The sequence below is a fragment of the Anomalospiza imberbis genome, chromosome 17 (assembly GCF_031753505.1).
Source record: "Anomalospiza imberbis isolate Cuckoo-Finch-1a 21T00152 chromosome 17, ASM3175350v1, whole genome shotgun sequence".
Taxonomy (NCBI): Eukaryota; Metazoa; Chordata; class Aves; order Passeriformes; family Viduidae; genus Anomalospiza; species Anomalospiza imberbis.
Genome location: NC_089697.1, coordinates 2,478,166 through 2,491,151, shown reverse-complemented (window position 1 = coordinate 2,491,151; position 12,986 = coordinate 2,478,166). Strand labels below are relative to the sequence as shown.

General features: G+C 49.2%; 1 protein-coding gene across 2 annotated transcripts in view; it reads left to right on the top strand.

Annotated features, from left to right (window-relative positions):
* TOX2 (TOX high mobility group box family member 2) overlaps nt 1-12,986 on the top strand; it is a 154,802-nt gene that overhangs the window by 79,555 nt on the left and 62,261 nt on the right. For both annotated transcript variants that reach the window (XM_068207462.1, XM_068207461.1), the window contains exon 3: nt 11,558-11,803. In XM_068207462.1, coding sequence (XP_068063563.1) covers nt 11,558-11,803 — 246 coding nt within the window. The remainder of the gene's footprint in view (nt 1-11,557; nt 11,804-12,986) is intronic.

The following is a 12,986-nucleotide window of genomic DNA, read 5'->3' as shown; positions in this document are numbered from 1 at the left end:
TTTGGGCTGCCTTATCGCCTGACCTGCTTACAGTGCATTATACACCATTGTGTAACACACCCTGGGCTCAGCACCCTTCACCAAATCCATCCAGCCCAACAATGGATTGCTGTGAGTGCACTGAGCTCATTATGCAAGTTCAGTATGCCGTGAGACAAAAAAGCCAATTATGTAAAACCTGTACTCAAATAATTCCCTGAAATGCATGATGTTCTTGAGCAGAATATGATATTCCTTGTATTCACTTCAAGGAGAGATCCTAGGAAAGAAAAGAAATGGGTTTATATTTGTCTGGCCTAGTCAGTCTAATTTTAGATCCCATTGGCTGCTGTCTCACTGGGTGTACAGCGCCTTTAATACATTTTAAAGCCAGGCAGAAATCATTATAAACAATTTTAAGGAGGCTGATTGTGAGGCAGATGACAGAGGCTGCTCTTTGCCAAGGTGGAGCAGAGCTTGCACATCCCCTGGCTTTGCCTGGAGCATTGCCACGTTTGCTCTGAGAGCCTGGGGAAGAACAGCCACGGAAGCAGGCAGTGAAAGGAAACAGCTCCCTCCTCAGCGTGGGGAGGTAAGGAAAAAATAGGTGAGGTGAAGTGAGGTGAGGTGAGCTGCTGCTCTGGGTCACCCAGGAGCAACTGTGCATCAGACGTGCCCCCCAGCCCAGCCCTGCACGTGGAGTACAACAAAGGGTTTGCAGAACCCTGGTTATTGCTGATGTTTGTGTAAACCAATACTGAGTTCTTCTGAAAACGCTGTCAGCAGGAATTGAGCCTTAATATCCCATCTGGACAGGGCTTGGAGCAACCAAGGGTACCGGGAGGTGTCCCTGCCTGTGGCAGGGAGCAGAGCTGGCTGAGCTTCCAGGTCTGTCCCAAGCCAAACCACTCGGTGATTCCATGCTCTGCGTATCCAGGAGTGCAGGTCTCTGTGCAGGGACGTGGTGCTGCCGTGCAGAGGTGGCACCTGGTGGCATGAGAAGGTGGCTCTGGAGGGACAGCTGTGCCAGCAGGCTCACGTGGGGCTCCCTCTGGGACATGTGGGGTGCTGGCAGGGTCCTGCCCTGCCCTCTCCTGCAAGGCAGCTGCTGCCTTGCCATGAAAGCAAGAAAGGCTGAGATGTGTGATTACATTTTTCTTCCTCTTTATTCCTGGGGGTATCTACTTCCAAAACTCATTTTTGTCTGTGTCACCGGGGAATTAGGGGTCTGTCTGTCTCTCTTTCCTCAGGAGGATAAACAGAGCACTCCTAATCCTTTCTGCACCCCTGCCTGCTGCACTGCTGCCCCTTCCATCTATATCTGCCTTTATGGAAACCGTAACCTTTGCTTGAACCAGAGATTTTCCTGAACAGGAGCCCTTGGGGATCTGAGTGGGCTTTCCTGGATACATTTTTAATAAACACAATAATTTGACTGCAAACCCATTACCTATCCCCTGTTTGTTCTATGGGATAGTCATTTCCATGCCTGCAAAAGCCACTAACTCACAGGGCAATCAAAGGAGGAATGACAACCAGGATAAAATTGGTCTGTGTTGTGATAAACCCGTCCATCTTCACATCGTGCTCTGGAGCTTTATGTACTGCCTATAAATAATGGCCTCAAAAAGATATTAAATCTTTAGAAAGAATCAAGCCTAATTGTAACTATATTTTTGTTTTCCATTTTGGTTTATGTACAGTATATGACTTCTGCGGAGACATTTTTATTCCAGGAAAATGACAGGCCAACAAGAAGCCATAATTGCACTGATTTTTAGAAGTGCCTGCATTACTACAGATCTGATGTACTGCAAGACATGAATCAGAAAAATTCTATTAAAAAATCTCTTGAATGGCTGACACAGGAGTATTATCCATGATGATTAATTTGACTTGGTCATTATGAACACAGACAAGTCTGACAAAATTGCATTTCATTCCCCACTGAATTCATAAAATCACTATACACATAATAAGAAGTTATACTTCCCTGCTATCCACTATTCTTGACAGGATTCCAGTTCTGGATAAGATACTGATTAAAAAAAAAATAGAGGGGGAGAGAGAGTTGTGAGCCTTTTTAAAAGCCTACAATAAGGCTGATTTCTTTTGCTCTAAATTGTTCACAGAACTCTATTATTTTTAGATTTTTTTTTTTTTGTGGTGATGCAGGTCAAGAGCAGTTTGGACAATATCAAACCTGACTGTGAGATTGTGGTGCCATGGGAGAGGATGCAGCAGAATGACCAGGTTAAATCTCAGGGATTTCCCATCCTTCAGATAATTATAAATAATTGGCACCTTATTCTTCATTTCCCACCCACACAACAGACAGGTTGAGGCCAGAGGGTCCTGACAATGTTGTTTCTGTCCTTAGTAGCATGTAAAATAATCTCCCAAAATGCAGAAATGGATGCAAGCCTCCAAATTTTTTTTTTTTTTTGGTGTGAACTGAGATTTTCTGCTCCCTGTGGATATTGTTCCCTCCACAGCCCCATCCTGCTGAGCACCACACCAGAGCCTACCCTTTGCCACTGTGGCAACTTCCCAAGGACATCCAAGGTTAGTAGGACAAGCAAGGATGTTCAGGACCCTCTGTGGACAAATGGTTTTATGAAATACAAATTTTTGTAAAATGTGTAGAAGAGAGACCTTTCTGAGCTCTCAGATTTGGTTGAAACCATCCAGGCTTTGGGAAGAGCTGTGGCTCCAGGACTGCATGGGATCTACAGGAGATGGGAGAAGGTCAACTCATGTAAAGTTTAAAGGTATAAACATCCCACCGATTCAAAGGTGAAGCCATGCAGAAGAGCTGGGATTGAGTTGGGAATGGATTTGTGCTGCAGTTGTAGTGTAGAGTCTGCATCAGAGCAATGCCCATGGAGTGGGGAGATGAGGGTTTGATCTTTGGGACAGCCAGCACTTGCTTGGGGTTTTTGGAGAGAATAACCTTTTCTTGGGAACAGGCTGGGAGAGCTGGGGGTGCTCACCTGGAGAGGAGAAGGCTCTGGGGAGAGCTCAGAGCCCCTTTCAGAGCCCAAAGGGGCTCCAGGAGAGCTGGAGAGGGACTGGGGACAAGGCATGGAGGGGCAGAACCAGGGGAATGGCTTCCTACTGCCAGAGGGCAGGGATGGATGGGATATTGGGAAGGAATTGTTCCCTCTGAGGGTGGGCAGGCCCTGGCACAGGGTGCCCAGAGCAGCTGTGGCTGCCCCTGGATCCCTGGCAGTGTCTAAGGCCAGGCTGGATGGGGCTGGGAGCAGCCTGGGCTAGTGGCAGGTGTCCCTGCCTCTGTCAGGGGGTTTTGAAAAAGATGATCTTTAAGGTCCTTTCCAACCCAAACCATTCAGTGTTTCTATGATTTTAAACCCCTCTACTCTGGATATGGAAGAGGAGCACACACAGAGGGAGGAAGAGCCCACTTTCCCACAGGTTCCCTGCTGCTCTGCTGTGCCCCCAGCCTCTTGCTGAATATTGTGCAGACACTTCCAGGGCACATTTCTGTTCAGGCAAGAACTCGTTTTCCCTTTTCAACAGCATTCCCCTAGTAAAAAACCTGAGCATGTGAAAATTAATGTAGCAGGGGCTGGGAACACTTCAAAGACAATTTGTAGATAGTATGTGACTGTTAATAAATACTTCTTTCCAGTATTTATCCACCTCTCCCCTCATAATTCATTGACCCTGGTATTCACACAGATCTCCATGTGTGAGGATGAGGCAAATCAATTTCCATTCCTAAGACCCAGAGCTGCTGACGCAGAAAATCAGCACTGCTTCACTTCTTGGCACAGGGCTTTGGGAACACGGGTGTGAACAGGAGCCCTCTGCCATCCCTGCCTGCAGAAGGAGTGATGGAAGGGGCAACCCCCCTTGCCACCCCACAGCAAGCACCCATCCATTCCCATGCTGGCCCCAGTGCATTTCTCTGGAGTTTGCAATGTCCCAAGTGACTTCCACCTTCTCCTGCCACCTCAACTGACATTTCTGTCCCCGTGGCTTCAGTGCCATGAGATGAGCAGAAAACTCCTCTGGTTTCTGTGCTGGAGAAACGTATCAAAATCTCCTTCTTGCAAATAGGATCGTGCCTGTGTGAGTAATGGGTGTAGTGGGAGAGGAGACCAAAGGCTTTTGAGGAAATACGGGCAGCTGGTCCTCAGGAAGCTTCAACTTTACCTTTTTCCTTGTGTTTGGACTCTTTCTGTGGCTCAAGGCGTTCTCTCAACCTGGCGATCCCTGCAGTTGCTGTGACCAGTGGCATGTGGTGAATCTTTGAGGTGCTGTAGGGAATGGGGAATGTGTCTGTATGGTAAATCCATCCATGTGCTTCTCTGTCTCCTGACTCCATCTCACACATCATCCAGCTTTGGATAAATCAAGATACCCCCAAAACCACCTGGCTGCCTGTCTGCAGCTCCTTCCCTGTGTGGTGCTGGTGGGAGAGTGCTCACCCTGGGTCCTGCTGGGATTGGGGGGATTGCCATCACAGCTCATGGGATGGTGTGGGCACCCCATAACCTCCGTGTGCTCCTTGTGCACACCAGGAGCCCAAGCTGTAGCACCTCTCAGCCTCACAAATATCAATGTTTTCCTCACTTTGCAGACTTGCCAGGCTGGTTCGGGTCTCTTTAGATCCATGTCATTTCTGAAGTGTCAGGAGTGTCACTGAGCTTTTGCATTAGCTTCAGGAAAACCCCAGTTAGATGAGGGATGGCACAGAATCCATGGTGGTTTGTGTCATCTGGATAGATTGCAGCAGCCTCCCTATTTCCTTGTACCTTCCCAAGAACAAATGTTCTCTCTCAGGCTCACATTTACTGTTGAATGCTTTTTGACAGGACAAATATTTACCTGCAATAATACTACAAATCTTTATCCTTCTCACTGTGAAGAACATTTCTCTGAATCAATGCTTGGCTGCAACTCCTGGACCCTCACGGATAATCACACAGAACATGACTCAGTGGAGAATTGGGGTCACTGGACATTTGCCACGCTGCCAAGGAGGAGAATGGTTTCCCAGGTCCTTGGTCAAGCCATGTCCTCTGTGATTTATACCAACATGCAGTGCAGAGATGGTGCTGCCTGGCTGTGGAGTGTTTTGTAAAGGAGAACAGTGCTTTCCTGCCCTTCCAGGAGGGGAGAGGCAGGAGAAAGGTCAAGACATCATTTATAGAGCATATCTGTAAATGATGTCCCTCCCTCCTGAGTCACCTGCATGAGGATGTGCCCTCTGAACATGGCTCTGCCATGGCTTTGGCTGGGTCACAGCTGGTCCCCAAGAGCTGCGTGACATTCAGACATCTGGAGGTCCCTTGGCCCACCCTCCTCTTTGCTGCAGTGCTAGGAATGCTCCCCCAGGCTCAGGGGGTTCTGTTAAGGGATGGCTGGTGGGAGCTTGCTGGGGCTTGGCTTCATTTACAGTCCAAGAGGAGGTGCAGCACAGGAGCAAAAGGTGAAGCAGCAGCAACATCAAGGGTGGTTTTGGGGCCATGGCAGAGGGTGAGCAAGGTCACTGTGCCCATCAGGCCATAACCCCCAGATGTGCTCTGAGTTTGCAGCAGAGGAGCCACCTGCCATGGACAGACATGTCCCCAAAGCTGCCTCCCACCTGAGAGCCCTCTCCTGCGGGTCCTGGGCGTCTGGGATGCCTCCTGTCCATCTCTGCCTCCCTCTCCTGAAAAGCATCAGGGAATACAGCAACTCTGGGAGATCTTGGCACCTTGTCCCTGTGGTGGGGAGCAGCGTTGGCAGGAGACCACTTTGGGGTGTCTCCAAGACCGTCAGGTGCTTTTGGCAGCTCAGCAGTGGGGCCTGGCTGTGCAGGCCAGCCCCTGCTCTTGCAAGGGGTTCAGGAATTCTGCCTTTCCTCTCAAATTATTCCAAATATCATGTCTCCATCCCCGTGCTGTGAGCTGGGAGGGAGCAGCCAGTTCTGGCTCCTCTTGGTCTCGCCCATGGCCTGGGTGTCATCTTGCCAGGAACCAGAGCCTCTCTCCTCATTACAATCCCCCCACATCACCTCCCCTCCAGTCCTCTGTCTTCTGACCCTGAATCTGCTGTTGGATGGAGATGGTGCAGGGACCCCTGCTCAGACTTGGATTTCAAGATGGAAAAAGTGTTTTAAAATACAATTTTGCTGCTGTTGGAGGTTGATTGTAGCTGGTGTGATGCCATCCTGTGCAAGCATGGGGCAGAACCAGGTTTATGAGGTGCTGAGGCCCTGGCACAGGGTGCCAGAGAAGCTGTGCCTGCCCCTGGATCTGTGGAAGTGTCCAAGGCCAGGTTGGATGGGGCTTGGAGCAACCTGGGATAGTGGAAGGTGTCCCTGCCGTGGCAGGAGGTTTGGAATGAGATGATCCTTCAGATCTCTTCCCAGACTATTTTATGATTCTGCAATAACCCTGGGGGCCGTGCTTAGGGCAGTTTGATCCTGTACAACCCCTATGGCTGGTACACAGGGAAACCTGTGGGGCTGAGGGCAAGGGGAGCACTCAGAGGAGGGGCACGTCCCCTCTGTGACCGGGTCTGTCTCCATCCTGTGTCTCCAGCCCACTGCAGGGCTTCCCTGCTCCAAGCTGCGCCTGGCATCTGCCCGGCAGCACCAGCCACGAGAGGGTTTGCAAGAAGAGGCTTGTTGTTTCAGCTGATTTCAGTGTTTTAATTTGAAGAGGAATAATGTGTAATCACAAAAACTGTCATCTGTTTGACAGTGGAAAATCCTCGATCCTTTTTTGTGCACAGTAAATGGGCAGCCATTCAGCAGCACGAGCTGCTCCACGCTCGGAGTCCTGGTGGGATGAATGGCTTCAGACCAGCCCGCTAATCTAATTTGTAATGTATCCTTAGAACGTATAATTGGCTCTTTAATTTAATTCAAATTAACATAAGAATAGGAAATATAATCTGCCACAGAGCCCACATGGTGGTGGAGAGGAGCTGGGTGTTGCTGCAGAGGGGCTGAGGGGACGGCTCTGTGCACACTGTGTGAGACCACTCCTTGTGGGGACAGAGGTGTCACTGTGGACGCGTCAACATGCACCGTGTGTGACAATAAACCACCCCTTTTCCCAGCCTTCTGAGTGTCTGTGTGCCTCATCTCCCTTCCTTATCTCTCTGACCATCCATTTCAAGCAGACGTAGAGGGAGCGAGGGCAGCCTGCTCGGGGAAGCTCGGTAGCGACAGGGTGTGAAAGCTGGCAGGCGCCGAGGCTGATTATGTTGATTGGATATTGTCTAATCTGATTTTGATTGTGTACAGCTTTGATTGTAATTTTGATACGTCTGCAAAATGCTGTAGCTATTTGGAAAGCTTTGTGATTTAAACGGGTCTTTTTTTTCTTTTCTCTCTTTTTTTTTCCCCCTGGGTTGAATAGAACAGAGGCAGAAACGTGCCTGGGGGTGAGCAGGGCGCTGGGGCTTTGGCACCCTGTACAAAACCACCTCAAAGTCCTTGGGTGAGCTGCTCTGCAGCAACACAGGGGACTCAGAGTTTTGAAGAGAGCTTTAGGAAACTTTGAGTGGGTTTTACATAATTTAGTTAAGTACAGCAAAGCCACTTGCTTATATACCTGATACCAAAATAAACCAGTTGGAGGAACAAGTTTGCTGTGTGATGATTTATTTAAATCCCTTTCTGTAAAGCATGGAGAGAAATCCTCTTAAATAACTGGGAAAGAATCAGTGTACCTCGAGAAGCGTGGCCCAAATGGAAACCTAGCTACGAGACGTGTTAAATGGGATCTCTCTGTCTGCCTTGAGTACATCCCCTCAGCCCACTGCATTCCCTGTATCACAACAATGATAGACAGAAGCTGCCTGGAAAAAGAGCTGGGCTTGAATTTTCCCTGAACACTAACACTGGGTACAGGGCTGTCATGGCCCAGGCTCTCTCCTGTGTTTCTGTCGTGCTCCTGTTTCCCTACAGCCAGTGGGAATCTCAGGCAAACGTAAAGGTTTGGGTCAGATATGCAGAAGCTGCTCTTGAATCACAGAATCAGCAAATGGATTGGGTTGGAAGGGGCCTTGAGGCTCATCTCATTCCAATTCCCTGCCATGGGCACCATCCCAGGTTGCTCCCAGCCCTGTCCAGCCCTGTCCAGCCTGGCCTTGAGCACTTCAAGGGATCCAGAGGCAGCCGCAGCTTCTCTGGGCACCCTGTGCCAGAGCCTCTCCACCCTCACAGGGAAGAATTTCTTACCAATATCCCATCTAACCCTGTCCTCTGGCAGTGTGAAGCCACTGCCCCTCTTCCTGTCTCTCCAGCTCTTGGAGCCCCTTTAGGCACTGGAAGGGGCTCTAGGCTCTCCCTGGAGCCTTCTCCAGGCTCCAAACCCCAGCTCTCCCAGCCTGACTCCAGAGCAGAGGGACTCCAGCCCTTGGAGCATCTCTGTGGCCTCCTCTGGAGCTCCAACAGTTCCGTGTCCTTCTCCCATGTGAGCCCCCAGAGCTGCAGGCACCCCGCAGGCAGGGTGTGCAGAGAGGGGAGCAGAGGCAGGGTCCCCTCGCTGCCCACGCGTGGGTGAGCCTGGCACACGGGGGGTTCTGGCTGCCAGGACACAGGGCTGGCTCCTGCCCAACCCTTCCTCCACCAGAATCCCCAAGTCCTTCTCTCACAGGGCTGTTCTCAATATTGACCTCTCCTGCTCTGTACTCCACCTGGATCACCCCGCACAGGAGCAGCTCCTTGACCTTGGACTTGTTGAACCCCATTAAGTTCCTGTGGCCACACTTGTCCAGTTTGTCCAGGTGCCCCTGGATGCCATCCTGTCCTGCTGCTTTTTTTGTTCCTTTCTGCAGCAGGGTGAGGGAAGGTGAGAGGTGTGGGCTCAGCTTAGCAGAGGATGAGCCTCTTCCAGCCCCAGCTGTGGGGTGAGGCAGGAGTGCCCCTCTGCTCTGACACCCCACAGAGCCATGGTTCTCCCTGGCAGTGCCCTTTCACCAATCCCTCCTTGCTCCCTCCTTGCTCCCTGCTGCCTCTCCCACTGACTTCTGTACTCCAGTTAAACACAGGCTTTATTTTATTTTATTTTATTTTATTTTATTTTATTTTATTTTATTAAGGACTTTGTCCCCACAGTCTGTGGTGATGAAGAGCACGAATCCAGGGGTGAGCTCTGGGACGATGGATTATTAAAGCCTACAGTGCTTAACTGTTTTTTTTAACATCTGGGGTTTTGCTCTTAAATCAAGTATTAAGTCCAAATCCAACCATGAAACTAGGTGATCTGGGAAATTTAGCTTTAGCATGTGTGTAATGCTATAGCTAATCAGAATTTCATATGCTATAATAATATGTGAAACAGTAGATGTTTAGAATAAGCCTCCTCTGCCAGAGACTCATTATATTCTGTGCTGGTAATTAATGATTTTGGATAGATTCACACGTTATGAAGAATAAATGGTTTTGTCTGAAGTGAAAATGCACAGGTGTGATAACATATTTTTATATAAATGGGAATGCTTAGAAGTAAACAGGCCATGAGAAAACATGGGGAGCAGACAGAGTTCCAACATCTCTGCATGTTTGTGTCACCTCGAGGGAGTGTTAGTAGGGACGTGAGGGAATGCTTTTCCAGATGAAATTTGGGAGGGGATCTAAGGAAGAACAAATCTCCATGTGTAGTGGAGTCATACAGGCTTTCTTTAAAGGGTTTTTAAAGAGTGATGGCTGGGTTTCCAAATCTCCCTCCCTGGTTGTGGCTTCTGTGCTGGAGTTTTTCAGGATTCTGAGGGAGTTAGGATGATAGAGAATGGCTTTAACCTGAAAGAGGGAAGGATTAGATTAGATATTAGGGGAAAATGCTATACTGTGAGGGTTGGGAGGCCTTGACACAGGGTGCCCAGAGCAGCTGTGGCTGCCCCTGGATCCCTGGAAGTGTCCAAGGCCAGGCTGGACAGGGCTTGGAGCAGCCTGGGACAGTGGAAGGTGTCCCTGCCATGGCAGGGGATGAGACTGCATGGGCTTTAACATCCCTTATAACCCAAACTGTTCCATAATTCTTTAAATTTTGATCCCAAGTGATTGTTATTTCTACAGCTCTAATTCCAACAGCAGCTGTTAAAAATACCAGCTGTAGGTTGAGAGCTGAGCTGGGTGCCCAGAGAGAGACTTTGACCTAGGTAGGCAGCAGCTGGTCAGGAGGCAGCCGTGCCCTTCCATGGCTGTGGTCCAGGTGTGGGAGTTCCTGCTGAGGTTTTTGGGACTCAGAGATGAACAGGAATGCCGTGAGGGGGAGCAAGGGGCTCCATGCCTCAAGGGGCTCCATGGTGTGTTCCTGATGGATGGTGCAGTGCTGCCACACTCACACCCTGGCTCCTATCTCATTACAACCTGGTGTGCAGGACTGGAGGTGTCTTTTTTATCACAACAATCACAACAAACCCATTTCCACTGGAATCCGTATTTCTTAGAGAAATAGTCATTTTTTCTTTGCTGAAGCAGCAAGGCAGTGATGATTTGCAGAATAAGGACTTTACAATTAAAATTTGTAAAGCAGGTACGTTTTACTCCAGCTGGGACAGATGGGGGATATTTCCACCAAAGACATGGGGGGTATTTCCACCAGAGACATGGAGCTATTTCCACCAAAGACATGGCGGGTATTTCCACCAAAGACATGGGGGGGTATTTCCACCAAAGACATGGCGGGTATTTCCACCAAAGACATGGGGGGGTATTTCCACCAAAGACATGGGGGGTATTTCCACCAGAGACATGGGGGGTATTTCCACCAAAGACATGGGGATATTTCCACCAATGACATGGAGCTATTTCCACCAAAGACATGGGGATATTTCCACCAAAGACATGGGGATATTTCCACCAAAATCATGGAGCTATTTCCACCAAAGACATGGGGATATTTCCACCAAAGACATGGGGATATTTCCACCAAAATCATGGAGCTATTTCCACCAAAGACATGGGGATATTTCCACCAGAGACATGGGGGTATTTCCACCAAAGACATCTGTGCCTAGTGAGACAGATTTCAGGTTTAAATACACATTGATCCCCCAAGCCCACACCTCCCTGCCTGCCCATTCTCTGCCCAGAGTCTTTGGTGGTGCCACACCTCCTGGTGGTTGTGGGCTGGCGTCTTTGATGAAGTAACCTCATCTTCCTCAATGCTCTCTGCTTGACCCTTTTTCTGGGCAGGTGCAGTGGAGGTTTGGCTTTCTCTCAGGTCAGTTTGTGCTGGCCAAAAGCAGGAGCCTGGTTCTTGCTGGCTCCTTAAGCAAAAGGTTCTGCTCTATGGGTTTCAACAATACCGAAGTCTTGCTTTACTGAGTTTTCTTATCTTTACGGCCTTTACCTAGCAACTCAATTCTTATGTGCTGTGTTACAAGTTGTCTCTACCTAGCAAGTTACATTCATGTTACAAACTGTGTTCTGCACTTTTGCAAATTTGTTAAATAAGCAAATTTGTTAAATGCATTTGTTAAATATATCTCTGTTATTTCAATATATTTCTGTTTTCCTCCACCTGCCTAAGTGCATTATATGCTTCTAAAGTTCTCAATATTCATACATATCAGTGACACGTTGCAAAATGTCTCTTTGGTGTTTCAGACGTACAACAGTCAGAATGAGAACAACGAGGACTACGAGATCCCTCCCATAACGCCTCCCAACCTCCCTGACCCATCCCTCCTGCACTTGGTGGACCATGAAACTGGATACCACTCGCTGTGCCACAGCCTCCCTCCCAACAGCCTGATCCCAGCCTATCCCTACCAGAACATGGACCTGCCGGCCATCATGGTGTCCAACATGTTGAGTCAGGATGGGCACCTCCTCTCCAGCCAGCTGCCCACGGTCAGTGCCTTTCCCCTCTCTCTGCCTTTCATCCAAAGCACTCTGTGTTGCCAGTGAGTGAGCTGAGCAGAGGAGGGTGTTGGTGATGGGCTGTCTGCTGTGAGGGGTGGGATGAGCTGGGGTGTGTTGGCAGGTCTCCATGCTCATGGTGGCAGTTTCAGCCTTCGTTTGGTGTCCTCCTGAGCCTCATTAACCACTCAGGATCAGGGCAAAGGGTTTTTCCCCCGTGTGTGGAACATCCTCCTGTTGCCTTTTCCCCCAGTTTGGAAATGAAGCTCGAGATAATTTTAGTAAGGAGGTAATATTTTGGGGCTTGGTCTCTTTCTCCAGGCAGCACTGACAGAACCAGAGGACACAGTCTCAAGCTGCACCAAGGGAAATATAGGTTGGGTATTGGGAAAAAGTTTTTAATGGAAAGAACTTATGTTCTGGAATAGCTGCCCGGGGAGGTGGTGCAGTCACCATCCCTGGGTGTGTTTAACAAAGCCTGGATGTGGCACTGGGTGCCAGCGTTCAGTTGAGGTGTTGGGGCTGGGCTGGACTCGATGATCTTGAAGGTCTCTTCAACCTGGTCATTCTGTGAATTCTGTGAATATAAAAGTGGATTTTTTTTGAAGGATTTCAAGGGTAGTCATGGAAAGATGTGCACAAAAGCCCACCCCCACAGGGGTGAGTACATTTTTATAGGTTTTAGGAAATTAGCATAATTGATAAAAAGCACCAATTAGGAGCACAAGTGGTGAGGCAATTCCCCCCCAGTCAAGCCCCTTCTCTGGAGTCCCCCCTTGGCACTGGCTGTTCTCTGTCCATGAAATGGATCTCCAAGAGTTGTTCATGGCCTTGGTTCCCAGGAAGAGCCAAGAGAGCACTGGGGTCCTGTACCCCTCAGGGCTTGGAGCTCTGGAATTTGTTTGGTTTTCTGTCTAGGAAGAGGCCATGGGAAATTACTGGGAAAATGAGCCATTAATAGAATATGCTACAGAGCTACAAATACATGTGTGAAGAGTACAGAGAACATATCAAAGAAAAAAAGGCAAAACCAAAAGGACATCACTGCCTGAACCAAGCGAAGTGCATGTGCCCCATCCCCCATGGCAAGGTGGCCAGCCAAAGCCCCAGCATCCTGGGTCCTTTCTGTTCCTCCCTGTCACCCGTGTCCCACCGCCAGGGTGGCACCAGCAGG